At 35.9% G+C, this 23,981-nt stretch overlaps 3 protein-coding genes across 5 annotated transcripts; 1 reads left to right on the plus strand and 2 right to left on the minus strand.

Moving 5' to 3' along the window:
• Positions 1–8,558: 8,558 nt before the first annotated feature.
• Positions 8,559–12,039, minus strand: LOC111912228 (probable serine/threonine-protein kinase PBL10). Of its 3 annotated transcripts, none has more exons than XM_042896360.2 (6): positions 11,903–12,039; positions 11,483–11,820; positions 11,130–11,262; positions 10,899–11,035; positions 10,698–10,812; positions 8,559–9,008 (listed from the first exon to the last, which is right to left on the minus strand). In XM_042896360.2, exons 2-6 carry the CDS (start codon positions 11,768–11,770, stop codon positions 8,686–8,688), a joined length of 996 nt encoding a protein of 331 aa, XP_042752294.1. In that variant the 5' UTR covers positions 11,771–11,820; positions 11,903–12,039; the 3' UTR covers positions 8,559–8,685. The 3 variants fall into 3 exon arrangements, with proteins under 3 accessions (XP_042752294.1, XP_023763718.1, XP_042752295.1); XM_042896361.2 differs by adding an exon at positions 9,397–9,486 and having other exon boundaries at positions 8,873–9,008; positions 11,483–11,995; XM_023907950.3 differs by having other exon boundaries at positions 11,483–11,995.
• A 119-nt stretch (positions 12,040–12,158) lies between these two features.
• On the minus strand, positions 12,159–13,423 carry LOC111912242 (probable receptor-like protein kinase At5g38990). Its single transcript, XM_023907966.3, has one exon. It carries the CDS (start codon positions 12,888–12,890, stop codon positions 12,162–12,164), a length of 729 nt encoding a protein of 242 aa, XP_023763734.1. The 5' UTR covers positions 12,891–13,423; the 3' UTR covers positions 12,159–12,161.
• Positions 13,424–19,492: 6,069 nt separating this feature from the next.
• Positions 19,493–22,389, plus strand: LOC111912209 (probable serine/threonine-protein kinase BSK3). The gene is made up of 5 exons (XM_023907934.3): positions 19,493–20,957; positions 21,049–21,181; positions 21,356–21,492; positions 21,577–21,691; positions 21,863–22,389. The coding sequence occupies exons 1-5, from the start codon at positions 19,638–19,640 to the stop codon at positions 22,195–22,197; spliced, it is 2,040 nt and encodes a 679-aa protein (XP_023763702.1). The 5' UTR covers positions 19,493–19,637; the 3' UTR covers positions 22,198–22,389.
• Positions 22,390–23,981: the final 1,592 nt, after the last annotated feature.

Below are 23,981 nucleotides of genomic sequence, written 5' to 3' on the forward strand. Positions count from 1 at the left end.
AAACTTATACCCAAAGTCTGGAATTTCACTGTAACTGTTCTAACTTCTATTGGCTTGATATGGTTTGTTCAGAATGGAAATTTCGGGTTGTCACAATCGAGGTAAGGACTCCATTACGATTGGGTATCCATTGGACCAACTCCAATTAAAAGTGTTATCAACATTCCCTTTATTAACAAGATTCTCAATGGCCTCAGTTTCATTAAAAAGCTTTTCAATTAACAGATTTAAGCATAAAATTTCACTCTCTGCTAAATCTCTCTGATTTAAAGCTATTTCTAGTTGTGTTTCACTTAACATCCTAGCATCTTTTTCTATCATCAAGTCCTTCTCTAACATTGCCATTTTGAGTCTCTTATTGTCCAAACGTCCTCTAACGTGGAACATCTCCTGCGAAGCGATGTTCTTCTCATATAAGGCTTTATTGTAGACTGTAAGGACGGCAGCACATGTGTCATTGAGTGTGTCTATGAAAGGTTGACAATCATGCATGTTGTAATTTAAAGTTTGAATCATAAGTTTTACCTGTTCCACAATGCTGAGAGTTCCATCTTTTGCCATATAGCAATGGTTCATCTTTAGATTGGTTGAGCCGTCTTCATCAGCAGTTGCTACCATACAGATCTTGCCTTTTCCTTTACTGTGATCGTCTTCATCTTCATCTCCTGATGACCACACTTGATGATTCCTTTTCACTTGAGCAACATAGGATTTTCCCTTTTCTTTGTCTTCCAGTTCTTGAGCCATTCTGAGATAGAAGGCTCTATCTTTCACTATGTTTGCCTTGCAATCCTTGGCAAAATGGTTTTCTATGTTGCACTTGTGACATAACAATGTCACTTTTGTCTTATAAAGAGGTACTGGAGTCAGATGATTGAGACTGCGGTGGTACGTCTTTAGACAGTGTTTGCTGAGGCTACGGTGGAGAGAGAGGATTCTTGGTGGAACGAAAGTGATTGTTTTGAAAGTTGCGGTTGAAAGATGGTTGATTGTATTGTTGGTTTTTGCGAAATGAAGGTGGTAAGCGATTGAATTTTTTACTGATAAGGGCGATGGCATTCTGAAACTCTTCTTCATCGTCATATTATGAGTCAGCTTCATATGACTGCGGTGGTGATTCATACGAAGTGGGATAGGTTTGAGTGTGAGGTGATTATGCTACTAGTGCAAGTGGACCTCCGATGTCTGAGCAGTCCTTGAGTACGGTGGACTCTTGAGCTTGCAACTCTCCATAGAGCTTATAGAAGGATAACAAGTGAATCTTCCTGTCACCTTGTACAATCGGTTTGGCTGTTGTCCAGTGTCTTCCCAAGCCATTAAGGAACTGTAAGTTTGTTTCATGATTGTTGCAGATGGTGCTTGCATTGGACAGTTTTGTGACAATCAAGTTTAATCTCTTAAAAGAGTCTTCCAAACTTTCACCGGAGTGTTCTTTGAAGTTGTTGAATTCATTGAGTATCGTAGTGAGCTTCTTGTCTTGAGCCTGCTCTGAACCTTCGTACAAGTTTTTGAGAACATCCCAAATATCCTTTGCTGATTTGCAGTTTATGATGATGTCGAAGTTGTCAGGAGCAACTCCACAAGAGATTTCATAAAAGGCAATAGCATCATTTTCCATCTTGTCGAGATCATCTTTGGTGGGATGGTTCAAAGCTGATTGACCTCCTCCTAGCCTTGCTGTGGCTCCATCAGTTTAGACTGGTGTAAGGACTGGGACATGGGGTCCTTCTTCTATGGATCTCCAAACATCTCTACCAAGTCTTCTGAGATATCTTTCCATCCTTTGAGACCAGTGATGATATTCATTCGCAACTAGTATTGGGCTCGATTAGAACCACCAACACTGTTAGATACATTCAGTGATAACGATTGTGCCATTTTAAAGATTTTTGTTTTTAGAAATGAGCTTTAGTGGTATAGAAAGCTCTTCGAAAAATCAAAGTTCCAATTTTCAAAAAGCAACCACTATGGCTCTGATACCAATTGTTGAGAGAAAAACTTTGAGACACACTTGAACAAATTGTTAGAACAAGTATATAACGGAATAGTTAATCTCGAAGGATCTGTTAGCTCAACAATAATATTAAGAGTTAGAAGTTAGTGAGTTAGATGCAGAAAAGTAAAGAAATGTAAATGACAACAATTGTTATATCAAGTATACACATAAGCAGATTCATAACAAGTAATGCATTCAAACCAAGTTAGTAAATGAGATCTAGCTTAGTGATTAAGTCGCAAGTGACTTCCTCCAAAGAGAGATGGTGATTGATTATGAGAGTAAGAAGATTTGATAAGTAAGATAGAATGAGAAATTTGAGATGTGTATTAGAATTTGAAGAGAGATTCACATCAGTACAGATTACATGAGAAATGAACTCTATTTATAGAGATAAGTTTACAACTCTAAGAGTAGCCATGCAAGGCATACTGGACATTAGAGTGTTTTACAGAAAAGACAAAATAAACTAAGTAAATATAAACACTGCGGTGTTGAACACTTTGGATGACAAGTTGATGAGATTGCTTGACTGCGGTGGCTTGGAGGCTGCGGTACCTAAAGTTCAAGAGGGTCACTTTTTTGATTCAACACTTAAGATCATTGATCTTCTACGTGTTTGAACTAGAAATCAACACATAATCAACATTTAATATGAGGATGATGCACGAGGAGCTTAACTTCTTCAAGTAACAACTAGCATCAACCTCACGTCTTCTAGACCCACTCCTCCTCATGAAGTTATCAAACTTTAAGTACCGCTCCTTAGAAGTCTTCTTCGTGTCATACATGTTTTCTTTCTTCTTGAACACCAGCTTTTTCTTACCAGCTGTAATAGAACTTTCAGGCTATACCTTTAAGATGTCTCCTTCCAAGTTATCATAAAGGAGATCATATGTATTCACATCTAGGTGTTCTAAATGGAGATTTTCAGAGGCCACGACATTCATTATAGAAGTATTAGTAGTCATCTTTGCAATTGTAGAATCGTCCTCTCCTTTCTATTGTATTCCCTTGATTGCTAGTCTTCCTTTGCAAGTTTTACCACCATCTATCTCATCCTTAACATGTAACATCTTATTGTTCTATAGTCCACCCAACTTGTCATCCATAGTCTTCTCCCACTATATGGAGTTTATCCTCAAGGACTTTGGTTTTGACACATTCTCACACATCAATGTGTCATTAGTTGATGGATAATAACTTATTGGAGTACTTTACTTTATGGTCCTCTAGATAATATGTTGTCTGATCTTTAAAATACCTACAACTCCACCCTTATAACCATTATCACTAGAGCTCCCACTATTTCTAGGTTTATTAGAGCTCCCACTACTTCATGAACATCTTCCTATCTTTTGACTAGATATAGGTTTTGCATGATTCTGGGATCCTCCCACTGAAGAATCTAAAGTTGGACTGTAAACAACAGAATAAACTAAACTCAACTTCCCAAACATGGGCGGATTTCTTATCTTCACAAAACTGACTTTCTTTTTCTACCAATAGAACATGGCATAGAAGCATCAGTCACATTCTTTGAATCTGGCATCCTCCAACTGGATACAAGCTTCCTCATTCCCTCCTCAGTCATATGAACAAATCTTTTGTGGCATAAAGTGGATATTCCAACTCCTTTAACAGTGCTTGCCTCCTCTTCAGAAAAACTCCACCATGTATAGTGTACCATATTTCTGACCCTTGGCAATAATCAAATTTCCCTTCTTCACTTTCCACTTGTGATCACCAAATGTAACATGATAACCTTCATTATCAAGTTATCCAACTGATATCAACATCCTCTTTAGATCTGGAATGAACTTGACATTCTTCAAAGTCCAATCCGTACCCAAAGTCGTCTTGAGAACCACATTTCTGATACTCACGATGTAACATACACTTGTTATCTGCCAGCCTGACCTTCCCTTGGTAATGCCCAATGTTCTACATCACATCTTTGGAATGACTAGCATGAAATGACGCACTAGAATCCAACACCCGTGATTCTATTGAGTTTTCAACTGAACAAATGAGTGCATCACCTTCAAAATCTTCTGCCATATTCATCACCTTTTGGCCTTTATCTGCTATTAACATTGGGCAATGACTATTGACATGACCACTCTCTTTGCAGTTCCCACATCTCGCATCCCACCTGTGGTTCTTTCCACCTCTCCTTCTCGACTTCGATCTTCCACTACCCCACATCCCTTGTTATACCCCTTCTAATATCTTTAGTACTCAGAAGACTATTGGAAGCTTCTCCAACACTCTATCTGCATTCATCCTCACCAAGGATTAAATCGCGAATGCCTTCGAATTTAAGCTTAGCACCCCCAGTTGAGATGGTAATTGTTGTCACTATATCGGACCAACTATATAACTAAGATGATAACTGTAGCAATGTCATGACTTCGTCTTCAAACTTAATATCAACCGACATCAACCTTTATAGGATTGAATTAAATTCATTAACATGATCAGTCATTGAGCCACCCTCCTTCATCTTCAAATTTACCAATTTTCGAATCAAGTGAACCTTGTTCGTTGCTGAAGGTTTTTCATACATGTTAGATAGTACATTGATCAACTTATGAGTAGTGTTCACATTGACAATGTTGTATGCTACAATCTTTGCCAAGGGTAATCTCACTACACCAAGTTCCTTACAATCTAACATTTCCCAATCCTATTGCTTCATTTATTCAAGTTTACTTTTGGACAATGGTTCATGTACATTCTTTTGGTAGAGGTAGTCTTCGATTTGCATTTTCTAGAAACCAAAATCGTGCACATTGAATTTGTCGATCTTCACTCTCCCATCTTTAGCCATAGCTCTGATACCAGTTTGTTGGGTGACAAGAAAACAATTTAATTAAGCACTTCAGACAAATATCAAAAAAAAAAAAACTTTGCTAAGCTTGCGAAAATATAATTTCTAAAAATGTAAATTAGGTGGACAAAATATTTAACGTGGTTCGGTCAACATGACCTACATCCACCAGCAAACGGGAGAGAGAGGATTTTATTAACATCCAAGAACAGTTACAATGATACAAAGGTTACACCTCATTTGAGTTCTCAAAACAAAAGAATATATCTTGCTTACTAAATGCTCCAAGGGAGTGCTCTCAACCTTACAATGATTACTCTTAAAATTTTTGCACACACATAATGATTGAGATGAGAGTCTATTTATACTCGAGGGATCATACCTAAAACCCTAAAAGGCCATGCCAACTGGCCCATAGGCCCATGAATGGTGACACCCAATCGTATCCCGCCATGCAACATCTTCTGGAACCTTCATCCCTGTCAAACAACCCATGAGCATCAGCAACACACATGATGGACCACCTTGACCATAGTGGAGCATCATGATGTACATATGGTGCATCATGAGCACTAATGGCCCAACATCCTTCATGGTGGCACAACAAGGTGTATTTCCTGAGCAAGGCCAACTTATAATGAGCATCCTTGAATGATCTTGAACATCACGTAGGACTTAATATCATACGTGGGTCATCAAGGATAGCACGGCTCATCAAGGATCCAAAATGACCCATCTTGCACAATGATGGAACAACATGTGCAAGGATGGCGCAACAGGATTCAAGTGTGGCGCAAGAACATCAAGATTAGAGAAAAAACACCACCATGGCGCAAGAACATGCATGGCGCAACAAGGTCATGCATGGCACAAGAACATACCTCATGGTGCAAGAGGGATCCTCATGGCGTAAGAGAGAATTATGGTGCAAGAAGGAATACCATGGCACAGGAGAATCCTTCTTTGCACATCCCACTATCATATGGTGCAACAAGGTCCACTTGTTGCTCCATATCACTCCCAAGTGCTCCAAACCTCTTTTAGGTGCTACAAACCCTCTTCTATATAATTTGTTCCTTTGTTAGATGATCCATTCTTTTCTCAGATGATCCATTACTTTGTCACATTCTCCATGAACCTTAAGTGCTCCAGTTAGTTCCAAGTGCTCCACATGTTCCATGAACATGATCCAAATGCTCCATGTTGGAAAAGACTTCATACCTCAACAAATTGGACAACTACAGAGTACAAATACTAAGCCACAACCTCTTCTGGTTCACTTCTTTTGGTATATTAACAAAATCCCTTAGGTGACCATTGGTAGAGCTGACTATTTAAGGTCAAGAAAATCTAAAATTCTTTGCGAATATTTCCTTATAGTGAACATCCAATTCAACTCCATAAGGATTGTTTCTTTAACATCTTTGGAACAGTGCTTTGACTTTGAAGTAGCTTCGAAAAATCCATCAAGATTTGCAGAATACCACATAACCAAGTTGGAAGAATGACTTCTTGTACTTTTGGGTTCTAATGACAATCCCTATTTCCGGATCGTCAGTTGCACCATACTGATGATTGTCGATATCATCATTAGAAGTATCCATCTCAACAAGTAGCTCATGATGATGTTGCTACTTGTGAAATTCTCCATCAATTCTCCTAAAGTCAGCTGCTAAATTTCAAGGTGGTTGTTCAGAACAGTGTAGGGGAAAGTGTCTTGATGATCTATCTCTTCTTTATATTCGAACCATATATCTCCCCAGCATCAGGAAGTCAACAGGATTCATGAATGGAAATTATGCTTGCGTGACAATATTTTTGTTCCATCACTTCAAAAGAAAATTCTTAGTTCCTGGAATTCATGAACATCCTCTACTTGAGACCTATTCACCTTATGATTGATCTGTTGGACCAAATTTTATCAGTAAATTGAGCCCATGTGTGATGATATCCCAACAATAGATTATGTTCCATAGTCAGCAACTTATCAAGAGGACAATTGATGCTCATCCTATCATACATTTCCACCATCTTGCATTTGAGGAATTTGGAATATCCCACTGAAAATCATTTTCGACTAGGCTTGATACGGAAACCTAGGAGAATGTTCTTCATCTGTAGCAATGCGGATATCAGGGAGCCATGTGATCTGATAAAGGATGTGCTTTTGATGTGCTTTACTTATGCTACTGATTTTAGGCTCTTTGTCTTAATCTTCATCTTTATCTTTATCTGGAAAACTACTTTTCACCATTCCTTCTTGATGATATTCTTCTTGTAACTTTCTACCAGTCAATTGGTCTTCTTTTACTTGTAGCTTTCTTGCTGCCAGCATTGCCCTTCTTCTTGTAATGGCTGTTTGTAATGTTGGGAGCACCTAACATTGTCCCAGGTCTGTTTAATGGGACCACTCCCCTTAGTCATGTCTTCTATTTATTTCTGTCTTTTGGTTTTTTGTTTAGGAGATAAGAATTAATTTGTAAAGAACTTTGTTCTTCTTTGGAGAGTCAATTCCTCTCAAATGAATGGGATTATCATGTCAATTCCACAAACAAATCATTTCCCACCAAAAGTAAAAGTATGTTCAACCATTCAAACATCATATTTTAAAGCTAAAAAGTATCCAAACGAAAAAACCCGGTTTTATAAGGAAACCGGGCTGTAATAAGAGAACAAGTCCTAGTTGTAAACCCGATACTATTAGATTTTCATTCATATGACTTGCCCAGAACAGGGTTATATAAAGTATTTAACCGGGTCCTTTTATCCTTTTATTAGTAGTGTGGTAGGTGAGGCCATGACCTAATATAATTGGAGCTATTGCCTTGATTATGGTTTCCATCATAACAGTCACCAGTGGCTAGTGCATCCGATATAACTTCTTTAAAGTTCCTCATTGTCACCATGTTCTTGATATTTCTTCCATTGTTCGTAATAAAAGTATTAATCTGGGTGTGTTCTTGAACTCTCTCTAGCATCTTGCATGCTACTATTATTGTTTTTACACAACTAATACTTCCTACCATCACTAATATTCTTCTTCAAAAAAAGCATGCATTTCGTCACTATTTTGAATACACACTACACAGAGGGATATCATAAATTTCGATACCCTCTAGTTTTTCCATACCCTTTTTTCTTGTCAATCCCTTGCAGATATGAAAAGAAAATCCATAGCCGCTATGTCATCCACAACATTATCACCTGAGACTTGTCATGGCCTGAAATCTCCAACATTTGTAAGTTCAGGGGAAGAGGTGTGACTTTGTGCCTGCAAGTTCCTTTGTAACAAAAGTGTTACATCTCTCCTAGAACATTAGTCCATAAGTCAACATTTGTAGTTTCGAACACAATGATTAATTAAATACAATTAAGAAGTTTCTTATCTACTTCCTATCTGCAGCTTCATGATATTAGGGTCGACCTAGCAATGATAAATACACATATCTAACAACCATGTGGACTAGAATCAACATCAAGAGATGGAAGCATTCACGAATTGTACAACTGGTATATATTTTGGTGAATCGTGAATTAAGCTAGTGTCAAGATAATGGGAAACCCATATAGGCATCGTTTCATTAGATAAAGCTTCAGTTTTAAATTGGTATGAAATAGTGTATGGATGTTAATAATATTGTACGCCCACAAAAAATGTGACACATTAGAAAGCGGGTGGCTACCTGTAACGAATAATATTAATAAAAACTAGAACAGAAGACAGTACTCTAGCCCATGAAAGTAGATAGTAAACGAGTGAGAGGTCAAGTCTTCACATTTTTAATATTTGCAGCAACATACACTTTACTTTCTTAAATTTATTTACATAAGAATTATTGTGTTTGATATCTCAGAGTCAAACTGATGTGATTTCTTCTTGATAGCACTGATACAAGGCTTGGGAGATTTCTTCAATTGACAAATTTTTGCCTCGGGTTGGTTGAAGACACTTTAAAACAAGTTGAGCCAATTGGAATGCTCCCTTTGGAGGATGATCATTATGTTGAAGTTGAGGATCCATAATCATTCCCAAATTTACCTCATTCGCTAGTAATGGAGTAGACCATTCCATCAAATTTTTCTGTTGGAGAGGTATCCTTTCATCATACTTCTTCATCCCTGTTAGCATTTTCAGCAGTACCACTCCAAAATCATAGATCTCACTCTGCACTCCAGATTCTGCCAAAGAGATGTTTAATTGGTTAGTCGATAACGTTTGCACAAATAATTCAGAATTTTAGTCAATGGAACACCCTTTTTTTTCAAAAATACTTATAAAGGTATTGTTTTTGGAAGAAAAAAAAAAGATGCCCCTTGTTTTCAGAAAATGAATGTATACATATGCATATAAAATGGTGGTATAAGTGAAACTCATATAAAGGGGTTAGTTAAAATACTTGTACTATAAAAAGGACTTAAGAAACTATAGGGAACACTAAAGGAATGTTTTTTTTTTTATTTTAGAAAAATGTTATAAACTTCATTTAAAATGAAAAGTTGAGAGTAAGCAAACAAGCACACAACTTAAACCATTGCAACCCTTGCAACCTAACCATTATATTTTTACCTTTTCATTTTCTGAAGTAAAAATTCATAAAGTCTGCGCACCACCTCTGCAATCCTCTGCGGTAGAAGAGGTGGACCAAACGGCTGCAGACTGTAATAAGATGTGTATTTGTTTTTTTAACATGTGCATGCTGCTCCAAATATTAAAAAATTAAAATAAACTAATTTTATAAACAGAAAATAGTTTTTTTAATACCAAAAATTTAATAATATATGACATTTTAGCAAGAATTTTTGATATTTCAGCAAAAAAATAATGATAATTCAATAAAAAAAAAATAAAGATATTTTAACAAAAAATAATTATAATTCATCAATAAATTATCATTATTCAATAAAAAAACGAAAAAACATTCAACAAGAATAAACAAAATAAAACAAAATAAAAAAAAGGTGAAATAAGATTTCAGCAACATGAAAAAAAAAAACAAAAAGAAGAGGTTGGAAGAAACAATACAAGTGTTGCGCCAAACAAACAGGCGTTGAAGTTTTTACTCCGAAGACTTTTAAAAAACAAACAACTGCGAGATGAAAAATGTTGTGCGTTTGCTGCGCCGTGCAACAATAAGAGTTCTGAAGATGTTTTTTCCAAAATATATACAAACAACACCTTAGACTAGGCCAATAGCTCAATGGAGTATTTCAACATTTTCCCATATATATTGATCACTAGATTATAGCCCGTAGAAACCACGCTTGGTATGATTAAAAATTTTATATAGACAAAAAAAATTAACAAAAAAATTTTTTATCATGGAAAAAAAATATCATAAATGACTACTAGATAAAACTAAAAGCTGTTTTATTAGTCTTTTAAAGAATTACCATCCTAAAATTTAAATGGTATTTTAGAAATTAAGATCCAATTAAAAAAAAATTGAAAATTCCTTATAAATAGTTCCCATTTTTGAAAAGTTATGTTATAAATACTTACCGTTTCAAATATTTATGTTACCAAAAAAATGGATATTTGAAAGATTTTTAGCAATTACCAAAAAAAAACTGAGAATTAAGAATTCTTTAAAAATTGCCACGTGTCAATTAGTCTATCCAGAAAGGGGACATGTCAGTGGTGCACGCAGACTATTTTAGTAGGGGTATCCCTCATACTTCAAGCGGGTGCACCTAACAGAAAAAATTAAATAAAAAAAAAAAAAAATTTACACTACAAGCCGGAAAATGAGCAGTGGCCTGGGACCCCCAATTCTCAACATAGGTCCACCACTGGACATGTGGCATTTAGAAGTTATGTTTATTAAAAGAGCTAGATGTAGAAAACTTTATTTTTACAAAAGAACATACCATCTCCAGGCATAGATCCAAAAATACAATCCAATTTGTCTCTTTTGAAAGTAGAGCAGCCAGTGGGGGCAAGTAAATTGTCTATTTTATAATCCCAAAGCCGAGCATTAAAATCCTGAAAATATACAAGAGACGAAAAACTGAAATTGATGTTACCTTTTCCGTGCAAAATGCAAGCAAGTCAAAGGCAGTGTACATTACCCTGTCCACCAATATATGATTGCCATCAAAACTATTATAAGCTGGAAGATTCTTCTGATGGAAGAAAGACAGGCCTTTAGCTGCTCCTTGTGCTATTTTCAATCGTGCAGCCCAAGAAAGTGGAGTTCTATCTGGTGCTGTATCAAAATAATTAACATGTATCCAATCTGTAAGATGGAAGCCCAAAGGGTTCTATAGAAGTAAAAAATAGAAGATATGCTTACAGCTTACCTCTGAATAGATGATCATCTAAACATATCCCTGGAATGAGCTCATATACCCAAAACATAGTTACATTAGACAAGCAATATCCCAAAAGTTTAGTAATATTGGGATGACTGAATTCTAATATTTTCAAGTCCAACTGCACAGCCAAATTGTCAATGTGGTTCAGTACCTTAATATATAAGCTAGAAAAAATCACAAAGCATGAAGAATACAAGGTCTAGCCAAATTGTCAATGTAGTTCAGTGCCTTAATATATAAGCTAAAAATTAAAGGTCAAAGAGCATGAAAAATACAAGGTCTATCAAATTTTCTATCCAAAGTAAGTCCTACGTCATCATTTTACATACTGAAATTACCTTCCAGGTTAGAATCTCCTCCTTCCTAACATATATTGCCAAACCAACACCAGATTCTGTAGGAGCATATGACTTTTCATCAACCCAACCTTTGTAAATGGATCCATAAGAAGTAGGAGAACCCTCCATGTCTTTGAAATCATTTGTTGCACTTACCAACTCATCGTACGTAAATATTCTGATACTTCCAGTTGTAGATTTCGTGATATTTTGAGCACTAAAATCAGATTTGCTAAGGACTTTATCATCCTTCTTCACTGATTTGCTTCCTCCTGCAACACCAGACATCAAAGATTTCCTTCCTCCTGTAACATCAGGGACCACAAATTTGCTTCTTACTGCAACATCAGACATCACAGATTGGCTTCTTACCCTACCATCTGACATCATGTCAAAGTTGCAAGTAAAAAAATCCCTTACCTTGTAAAGTAATTTTTCTTTATTAACCACAGAAATTTTTTTTTCCCTTTCCTGCGACAGAATAGACTTGAGCTTAAAGACAACCTCAGCCATGGTAGGGCGATCTTTTGGTTTAGTACGTAAACAATGGCCTGCTATGCTTACAAACTGCTTCAAACATTTTTTTGAGATTTGTCTTATCAGTCTAGAGTCAATAATTTCATTGACTTTTCCCTCTTTGATTTGGCTTTGGGCCCACGGTGCTAAGCCCCATTGCTCTTCATCTAGCGTTCGCTTGCCTCCCGGACAACACCTCAAACAATACAACTCCAAACGCGTAAACATCAGATTTTCTTGTCAATTTTCCAGTATGGAAATAGGACGGGTCCATATAGCCAAATGTCCCTTTGACATTGGTGCTGACATAAGTTTGTGTCTGACCTATCGGACCAACTTTGGCCAATCCAAAATCTGAAATTTTAGCTGCAAAGTTTGCATCCAACAAAATATTAGATGCCTTCACATCACGATGTATAACTCCATTTTGGGTTGATGTGCCTGTGTGAAGATAGTCTAATCCGCGAGCGGCACCTATGCATATCTTGAGTCGTCGTAACCAAGATAATTTGGAATCAGTTTTGTGAAGATGATCTTTAAGTGTCCCATTAGGCATGAACTCATAAGCTAGGAGCATCTCATTTCCTTCATTGCAATAACCAACAAGAGACACAAGATTACCATGTCGAAGCTTAGAAAGAACTTTAACTTCCGCTTCAAATTCATGGGCCCCTTGTGTGGACATGGAGTGCAACCTTTTTACTGCAACTTCGCTTACTAACCCTATCTTCATCCTACATTTATACACATTGCCGAATCCTCCACGCCCAATGACTAAAGTCTCGTCAAAGTTGTTGGTTGCCAATTGAATCTCGGAAAGAGTAAACCGTTGACATGCCTGCTCTCCCAGTTGGAGTAAGGCCTTGAGGCGGTTGATAGATGCGTCTGACATTTTCGGGCACCAAGCCTTTGATTCTTGACGCCTCCACTTCTATCCGAAACAGAGCTCCACTTCTATCGTTGATGGTTTTGTGGAACCAGAATAAGAAAACTCAAGGAATTCCAATTCCAATCCCAATCCCAACTACCAACGCTAAGAATCATGTGCTTCTAACCCTAATTAAAGACCTTGTGGTTTTGCTGATGACTTGTTGTTCTATATGTTGTCGCCTGAGCATCTATTAACGCTTATAAATTAATCAAGCGAGCTGGTGGAGAGAAGGAATAGAGCAAGTGAGGAGGACAGGGTCGAAGAAAGGACTAATGGTAGGTGGTTTGTCTTCTTGCAACGTTGATGTTGAGAGTAGAGACAACTAGGAGAAAAAAAGGAGAGGATTACGAGGTGGGTGAACAATGTTCCAAAACCTGGTTGAACTCGACGGAAACCTAACTCATGATTCCAGGCGGCTTTGTTCGTATGTTTCCTCCCCTCATCGCAAAAATTTGGTCAATTGATGGTTTCATCCGTGTGTGGGAGGTAATCCTAATACAATTTTAAATAAACTAGTAAATTATTATACAGTTTCATATGTAGAAATCGAACTTACGTAATTAATTTTTTTTTTTTTGTATGGAACAAGCCTTTCAATATATTAAAGCCTTGTGATTAAAGTGTAAAACACAAAAAATCTACGAAAGTGGCAGTAGTGGGTGGGTTGGTGGGGGAGGACCGGGAGGTGGTGGTTTTAGCTTGGCTAGTGAAACATAGCTGAATTTGAAAATCCTGAATTTAAGTTTTGATCTTAAACTTTTAGTTAAATATTTACTAGATTAATATTAATTTCTATTGTTTTGAGAGACATAAGTCCAAGTCTTACATTATAAAATTTTTACAAAACTTAATGTTTCCAAAAGACAGCATGATGGCTGTGTTTGGAAAACATTCAAGTGTCAACTAATAAGAAACCAACAATTTTTATATGATTAAATACTATCATTTTCAAGGGTCAAAATGAGACAAAAGATATTCTAAAAAGAAGAATAAAAAATAAAAAAAAATAAAAAAGGTTTAAGTAACTCGCACTTAACTTGCGATCCTTCAATTCAGTGGCGGACCTATTAAGGGCCTTTGGGGTCCCGGGCCACTGCTCAATTTCCGGCACGCAGTGTAAAATTTTTTTTTTTTTTTTTTTTTTGGTTTTTTCTATTAGGTGCACCCACTTGAAGTACGAGGGACACCCCTACTAAAACAGTCTGCGTCCGCCACTGCTTCAATTGATCGATACTCGTAGTTGCACCTCATAGGCACCACACACTTTTTCAGTCGGTTTATGTCTCCGTATTCATTAAACTTCACGCAACAAACAATATCGGATAATGTATTTACACCTACAATACATCGTCGACCACTGTTTTGTTGGGTCCAAATGGCTATGCTTCCTCATATCTTCCTTTATTTCTAACTTTTATAGGCAGATGGTGATCTTGAAGACTTGCATCACACAAGTGATGTTCAAATTTTGGCTTGATCGTGTGTTGGATTTATCAGTTGATCTTAATGACGAGAAATTGCAAACCTGATGCTTTGGTTTTCTGATCAAAATCAAAAAACATGATGCTTTGATTTATCTGGTCGCAAAAACTAATGATGAGAAAAGCCTACTGATTCAGAGGGTGGCACCAGTTGAAAGTGTTGCATCAATGGAAGGAGTTACAAAATTAAAAAATAATAAAATATTATGTAACCAAAATGGTTTATAATATTTGATATTTTTAAATTTTGAAAATTTTAATAAATTTTCAATTATGTAATTTTTTATAAAGTATATTTCATTTTATTTTTATATTAAATTAATTGATTATGTAATAAAAAATTATAATATCTAAATATCATTGGATATAAAATATAATAGTTTACTAATGTAAGGGTTAAATAAGATAGACAAATATAAATATTAAAAATATTAATAGTTAATAAGTATTTGAAGTAATCTTTAAAAAAAATTATTTCCAATTAATTAAAATAGGAAAAAATAGGAAAAACCTTTTAGAAAAACAAACATTAAAAATCCTCTTATAGTTTAATTCGTCTTTTACTCGACAAGAAGACAATCTTGAACCCACCTCGGGTCATATTCGAATGTATCCGACTTTACCCTTTTAAGTTGCTTGGATGCTCCATCCCTCTCTCGCACTCTTTTTCCTATTACCCATTGCGTTCGACAAAAACATATGGAACAACAAGCCCCGTGGAACTATGACAGGGCCGGTTTTAAGGGTTTAAATATTCTTCAATGCTTTGGACGAGCCAGATAAAATGACGCTTATCGCTATTATAAGTTTTATATATATATATATATATATATATATATATATATATATATATATATATATATATATATATATATATATATATATAACATAATAATAAAAAATTGGCCTAAAAAAATTGAGCCATGTGTAGCTGCCCACTTCACCCCTCCATCCATGCTCCCATGATCATTAGCTAGGATTTTTTAAAGATCATAAAGTTTTTTCAATTTATTAGCTATTTAATTAGCTAGGATTTTTTCAAAATGATAAAGTTTTTTCAATTTATTAGCTATTTAATTGTATACATCGTCTGCATGATTCTTGCTTTTTTATTTTGTTGTAGTTTAAATGTTAAGAGGCCTACTCATTACAAGAAATCTTGGCATTACCGGCGATACCTATAGCGGCGACATGGAGCAATAGCGGCGACATGTAACTGACGCGTTACATGTCACCGCTAAAGGTGTCGCCGGTAATACTCGCAAACGGCTATCTGCATCAAATTACCCCTATCCGTCCGATTTGTTTTCAATCCAATATTTGTAGAAAACGCGTTGACTCTTCCCTCCAAGGAGCCGCTGCTATTACCCTTTTGCCACCGCATTAAACAACCCCCTCCCCCCTCCAATGGTATGTCACATGAAAATTGGGCGAAAATAGTCGAACATTTTCAAACGTCGGAATTTTTAAGGTGTTTGGCGTCAAAAACAGAATGTCGTGCAAAACAAGTAGTTGTAAACAGAGGGAGGTCCAGCTCATATAACAATGCATGTTTCAAAGAAGTAACTTATGCTATATTTAAATATATATTTAAAGTATAAGTAATCTAATTTTTAATGTTAAATAGGATATCAGTTGAATTAAAGTTTTTCGTAAAGCTAATTCCAAAGGGGTATTTTATAGCCATGCAGTCAAGCAACAATACGTAAGTGGTTAATTTTTATTTTCATATAAGTGTTTATATCGTAGAGGGTATTTAGTAATCTAATTTTTATGATTTTTATTATTTTTTGAAATATAGAATGTTTTACTCCAGGAGATCAACTAACGAACCCAAGCTACTTCTGAAGCAAGCGGTCTAACACCCACTGATATAAAAAAAATTGTTTTGAAAGAATATTGGGTGTTCAACGCAGACATATTAGAGGCATTGGGCGTAAACCCCCAACTGTTGTGTCCATGTACGATCAAGAACAACCAGTCACACAAGAACAACTGCAATCACAGGTAATTGTTAGTTTAAGTTGAAAGTATAAAGATATAATGGAAAATACAATGTTATAATGGAAAGTAGAATGCTATAATGATATGTTGGTTATGATTTGATATGTTGATATTTTGTAGTTTGATAATTTTTGAAAAGTAAATGCTATAATGGAAAGTAGAATGCTATAATGATATGTTGATTATGGTTTGATATGTTGATACTTTATGGTTTGGTAATTTTTGGAAAGTAAATGCTATAATGGAAAGTCGAATGCTATAATGATATGTTGATATTTTCTAGTTTGGTAATTTTTGGAAAGTAAATGCTATAATGGAAAGTAGAATGTTATAATGATATGTTGATTATGGTTTGATATGTTGATATTTTGTAGTTTGGTAATTTTTGAAAATTAAATGCTATAATGGAAATTAGAATGCTATAATGATATGTTGATTATGGTTTGATATGTTGATATTTTGTAGTTTGGTCATTTTTGCAAAGTACAACGCTATAATGGAAAGTAGAATGATATAATGATATGTTAGTTATGGTTTGATATGTTGATATTTTGTAGAATGGTATAATTATAATGCTATTATCATATGTTGGTAATATATTTTGTTTCTTTGTAGTTGAAAATGTTGCAAACAATACTAAATGACCCGGCCTGTTCTACAGCATTAGAAGAGTGGTTTCGCTCATTGCCGCCACTAAATAATGAAGGAAATGATGAGGACGAGTAGTTACTTTAGGATTTTATGAAATATTTTGTAAATTGGAAGAATATTATAGAATGTGGTATGGATTAATATTTTGGATTGGTTGTTATGGATTAATATTTCTATAAAAAGTTATCAGATTTTATAAATGCTATATTGTTTTTTTTATGAATTTAATGTTAAATAAATAGATAAAATAAAATTTAAAAAAAATAAAAAAAAACAAAAACGCATTTGCGGCAACATCTTTTGTGGCGCGTACATGTATTAGTGGCGACATACTATTAGCGGCGACTATCATCCTTTAGCGGCGACTACAGGTATATTAGCGACGAAGCGTTACCGGCGACGCATTTGCAGCGACGTGCCACCGCTTAAGGTATTAGTGGCGATTTCCCGATCCTTTAGTGACGACAGGCGTCGCCGCTGTTGCCCAGTCTTCTTGTAGTGACCAGCCCTCTTAACTTGCTCCATTTCGTCCATTAGTTTGTTCTCTTGACATAGTGGGTTTGATAGGTTCGACTTTATAGAGGCGGAAGCATATTGAAAAACGAGATAGCCAACAAGAGATCTTTGACTAGGGTTTTCCCAATATCAAATAAAGGAATAGAGAGTTTCAAATTAGGTTTCTTGAAAAATAGTGGATGATATTCAAAATTGGAATTAGAATTTCAATTAATAAGGGACCATATTCTAGTGATGTTTTATGAACTAATATCACCGGCTAACCCGATAAAAATGGTAAACGTATTCAAACTGTCGGTAGTTAGGACTTTACAGTAAAAAAAATAAAGTTTAGGATTTTTTGTCAAATCGTTGAAAATATCACGACTTTAGTGTACATATCCCTTTTTTTTGCAATTTAGCCATTGAAACCAGTTATTATTTGCGATTGAGCATTGTTTCTAGGTAAACACATACGATAGCAGGTTTCGATGGTTTGATTGCAAATAGAAATATCAAAGGTGTCTTTGTCATCAATGGCCAAAATATAAGTAATCTTTTTTTTCAATGCATAAGAATTTTTAACCTTAAGTCTTATTTATTTTATAATCTATTTTTTTTAAACACCTATTACAATTTGTTTATTTCTAATATATGATACTAAATAAATATAATTTTTTAATTGTGCTTCTAGTTAATAAAATATAAAAACCGGTTCAAATGTAAAAATATATTGTTATGAAATGTATCTATTAGTTTTTATTGATGGAATTAAAACAAAATTTAAACAGTTTTTATATTTAATTAAATAGAAGTGTAAGTAAAAAATAGTATTTATTTATTCTAACATATTACAAATCAACAAATTGTAATGGTTGCTTCAATAAAAATAGATTATAATTTAGAGAGTGTTTGTGATTTCATTTAAAAACTAGTTATATTGTCTTTTTGGGTTTTTGAAATGTATATCTACCAATTTTTAAAAAATGACTTATTAACTTTCTAACAAAAAAAGAAAATCAAAATAATTTTTTTGACTATTATAAGTCAATAAATCATTTTGCCTAAAACTCATTTTGAGGATCAAAATTAAATCTCAAACACAGTCTTTTGGACATGTTTGGAAGTGGTTTTAAAACTCCTTATTCTCATATTTTGCCTAAAAGTCATTTCGAATATCAAAATGAAATCTCAAACACCCTCTTTGGATATGTTTGGAAGTGGTTTTGAAACTCCTTATTTGTCTTTTGGAAAAACCAAGTATTCCTGACTTTTTGAAAACATAGAAATAAGTTAAGGACTGAATTAACAAATGTGCAATACATTGTAGGTTGACAACAACTTTATTCCCTCAAAAACATAGAAATAAGTTAAGGACTGAATTAACAAATGTGCAATACATTGTATGCCTACAATTTCATTTTCCCTTATTGGAATCGGAGAGTCGTTTGATTTTCTTAATTTAAAAATTTGATGACCCAGTTGGTTAAAATTTGTGAGGACTAGACACGAAGTGAATATTTTGTGACTTGGGAGGTTGATGAGTGAATTTTTGTATCAACTCATTAGCTGTCGGAATTGAGGTGTTGAACAATGTATGTCGATTGTGGTGGTGTCGTTAAATTCTAAAAAGAATAAAAGAAAGATTAGATAGCTAGAATAACTAGAAGTTTTTATAGAAAATCCAAGTCAACTGCATACTTGAGTCATTATATTTTATATCATGATTTCTTTCACATCTAAGTAAACCAAAACTTAAGTAAGTCGTGAACTATAATTTAGTATGCAAAATATCTATATTAGTATAAGAATGGCAAGTTGATACTATTTAGTATTAAATATGCAAGTTGTCTTTTATTAAACAATTTGGCCTTTTAAAAACTGAAAGATACCAAGCCATTCAATGTTTCCTAAAACGATATTAGATGAAGAACAATCAAAGTCAATGGTCTTCATGAAATTATACAAAACAACCACTAGCAGTGCAACACCCAGATGCAACCATCGATTGAGCCTTTTTTAGTTAGAAAAGGAATCCTGAAGTTAATTCAAAGGCCCAGGGAAGAGAAGCTACAAAATGATGTTATCAGCACGTATCGATGATACCGGCTCCTCATTCGTATTGCCAGAGCACATATGTCAACGCTTTACACTTTCCGAAATTCAGTCGGCCACCCACAACTTTGATGAAGCATCGGTCATTGGCCGTGGAGGATTCGGCAACGTGTATAAATGTTCTAGCAAGATCGGGTCGATAAGGGAAGTTGCAGTTAAACGGTTACATTCCTTGTCCAACCAAGGAGCCCAAGAGTTTGAGGCAGAAATTAAGCTCCTTTCTAAGTTGCGACATGCTAATCTTGTATCTCTGATTGGTTATTGCAATGAGGGAAATGAGATGGTGCTTGTTTATGACTTCATGCCGAATGGGACACTTGAAGATCATCTTCGCAAAGCTGATTCAGTCTTATCGTGGTTACAAAGACTCAAGATATGCATAGGTGCAGGTCGGGGATTAGACTACCTTCACACTGGTACGTCGACTCAACATGGAGTCATACATCGCGATGTGAAGACCTCCAATATTTTGTTGGATGCAAATTTTGCTGCTAAAGTTTCAGACTTCGGATTGGCCAAAGTTGGTCCAATAGATCAGATACGAACTCATGTAAGCACCTGTGTCAAGGGAACATTTGGGTACATGGATCCGTGCTACTTCTATACAGGAAAATTGACAAGAAAATCTGATGTTTATGCTTTTGGGGTTGTACTGTTTGAAGTGTTGTCAGGCAGGCAAGCTGTAGATTCAACACTCGATGAAGAGCAATGGAGTTTAGCAGCTTGGGCTCAAGACCAAATCAAAGAGGGAAACCTCAGTAAAATTATTGACTCTAGACTGATGGGACAAATCTCAAAAAAATGTTTGAAGGAGTTTGCAAACATAGCAGGCCACTGTTTACATTCCCACCCAAAACAACGCCCTACCATGGCGGAGGTTGTAATCAAGCTTGAGTCTATTCTTTCACAAGAAAGAGAACGCACCAATTTTGCTGTTGACGAAGGAAGATTCATTTACAAATTAAGATCTTTTTTTACAGGCAAAGTTGATGTGATGTCGGATGGTGTAGTAGAAAGCATATATCTCATGCCGGATAATACAGTAGGAAGCGAATCTGATTTCAGAGCTCTACGTATTCAGTTAGCTAAGAATCAACGTTTAAAACATTTTACATATGCTGAATTGGTAAGTGCAACAAGTGATTTCAAGCACAAAGAGCATTCCCACACTTTGAATGAACCCATTTATAAAGTTTGGGTTGATGAAACAACATATGCGCCCACAGAATGTGGTGTTGGTTTGGAGATATATGTTAGGAAGAAGAAGATTGATGCTGCGAAGGTACTTTCAATCTGTGAAATGAACCTGATTTATTTTTCATGGTTTTTGGTCTGTTCAAGCTTATTGAATTATTGAAAATTTGGCAATACAGCCAGAACTCGATTTTGAAGAATTCAATCATCCCAACCTTATCAAACTCTTGGGATATTGCTGGCATTGGCAAGAATTTTATTGCTTTTACGAGCTCATTCATGGCGCAAGTTTAGATAAATATCTTTTTGGAGGTAAGTATATATTCAGGCTATAGTTTTGCAGAGCCTGTAGACTTAGATCTCATAAAGTGGATACATTTTGATGAAAAGTGCCTTATGTCAACACTTGTTAATAGTACCCTGCTTTTGGGTTCTTCAGGCATAGCCTTGTCGTTACACATAAAATATATTCTACTATATACGCAGATCCAGGTACAATGTCACTTTCTTGGGTTGCACGATTAAAAATAGCAGTAGGAGCAGCTCAAGGTTTGGCTTTCTTACATCTGAGGAAGCTTGCAGCATATACCCAATTTAAGACCAATTGTATTTTGGTGGACACAGTAATTTAGACTTCCTTTGACATGTTTGCAATTTGCATCTCAATATTACATCAGTTTTAGTATCTTTTTCATGCTTATTTACAGGATTTCAATGCTCGGCTTTCGGATTACGAAGTAGAAAATTTATTTGCCACACCTGAGTGGCACTTTTACCAGGAATACAGAATTGATGGTATTCGCAGATGTGAGCCTGAAGACGGTATATTCTGATTTAAAACTAAACTTTTTGTACACTCTCAGTATATATCATCACAGGTCACTCGTATGAGTATTCATTTCCTCTCCAAAAGCTATAATCATGAATTATTTGTTCTTGAGTGAAGAGTGAGATTTATGGTTTAAAATATGACCAATCAAACCACTTTGGCAGGTCCTGGAGTGAAGAGTGAGATTTATGCTTTTGGAGTCGTACTGCTCGAAATATTAACAGGGATGAAGGCCGATGATGTGCAGAGACCCCTCACAACGCAAAATTTGGTAAAATGGGCTACTCCATTGCTAGTAAATGAGGTAAAATTGAGAACTATTATGGACCCACAACTTCAACGTAATGGTTATACTCCAAAGGGAGCATTCAAGTTAGCTAAACTTGTTTCAAAATGTCTTCAAAAAAAATTAGACGATCGGCCATCAATGGAAGAAATCGTCCAGGCATTGTGTCGGTGCTATGAAGAAGAAATCAAATTAGTTTGTGCTCCAACATAATCTATAGATAAGGTTTTTGTAAATAATCTAATAATGTACATGTTAGCCGAATAAATTTGTTAGGCCCTTTTTAGTTTGGGCCCAATGCTTGGCCCTTTAGTCATTTAGATAGGTTTAACCTAATTTGCTTTCCTATTTATTGATATGGTTTAGTAAATAAATCTAAAAATGTACAGTATATGATGCTGGAAATCTCTGAAGAGTTAAAGCCTTGAGCTTCATTGTTTCCCTTTACATTTTTGGTGAAACAGAACCACCCATAACATACCTTTTCGAGCGTGTGATTTATGTTGTGTGGCAGATGTTTTCAACAATCAGGCGCGATTTGGTTTTAATACTATTTGGTTTGTCTTTGTTTGTCATTTATCATATAGAGATTGGCCTAAATTCTCCGAAGCTGCAGTTGTGAATTACAATGTGTTGGAACTTTATATATATAAAGGAATTGCAAGTTGGCAATTTCCTTTGTATCCCACATTGGTGGGGGAAGAAACTTTTGAGGGTTTATAAGTTTATTCCCTCGATAGGCATTTAAAGGCTATAGTGGATCAAAGGAATGGGCCAAGCCCACGTCCGCGTCTAGCCTAGCATTAGCACTAGCCGAAGTCGTGGGTGTGAGATTTAAGCGCACTTGGCACAACGCATCGGTCGTTGGGAGTTGAAGAGCTTTTATTTTTGACGAGTTCGGGTCAAGCCAGTTTGACCGATCTGGTCAAATGGTTGACCGTCGTTGACTTCATGGAGGACAAGTCAGGGCATTCTAGAAGGATCAGGAAACGACTTGGTTGGAGAGCAAGTCGTCGCCCTAGGGTTTCTGGGGGCCGTTTCATGCCTTCTAGGGTTTCGATACCTATAAATCAACAGGCTAATGGACACTACTGCTAGCCTCCACTTCATGAACCAAGAGTTTGCCAAACTTGACCAATTCGATGGTCAGAACTACACCCGTTGGGCCAAGAAGGTAAAGTTCATGCTTTATGTCTTGAAGCTTGCCTTTGTGTTGGACCCAGAACTGGCACCAATTCCTGCTAATCCAATTCCCGAGGCGGGGAAAACTGTGGACCCAGTGGTCATTGCAGAACTAGAAAAGCAAAGGACTCTGCGTATAGAGTCTGAGGAACTATTTGTGGGTCACATCAAGAACTCCCTATCTGATTGACTCTATGATATTTACATGCCGGTCAAAGATCCAAGAGAGCTATGAAATGTGTTGGAACTTAAGTACAAGGCACATAAGGAAGGTACTAACAAATACCTTGTGTCTAAGTACCTAGAGTTTCAAATGGCTGATGACAAATCTATCATGGAGCAAGTGCATGAACTCCAAGTCATGGTCAACAAGTTGAATGCACTCTCCATCTCTATTCCAGAACTCTTTCAGGTTGGTGCAATTATAGCAAAACTACCACACTCATGGAAAAATTTCTCTAAGAGAATGATGCATAAATCTGAGGACTACTCCTTGGAGGATCTGATGAAACACCTCTGCATTGAGGAGGTAACTCACATCATGGACAAACGTGGTAAAGTCAAATCGAGTGTGCATCACGTGTCAGTTGGGGGTTCTAGTCATAAATGCAAGTCTGGGGGACAAAACAAGAAGAACTTGGGACCCAAGAAACAAAGCTTCAAGAAACCGAGTCATCAGAATCCTAACTCAAAGCCAAAGAGGACCGGACCTTGCTACGTCTATGGAGAGATTGGGCACTATGCGAGGGAATGCAAGATCACAAATCAGGACCGGTTGCACATGCAGCCGAGCAGGTGACTGACATGGTGGCAAG

Source organism: Lactuca sativa, chromosome 7, assembly GCF_002870075.4.
Source record: "Lactuca sativa cultivar Salinas chromosome 7, Lsat_Salinas_v11, whole genome shotgun sequence".
Classification (NCBI taxonomy): domain Eukaryota; kingdom Viridiplantae; phylum Streptophyta; class Magnoliopsida; order Asterales; family Asteraceae; genus Lactuca; species Lactuca sativa.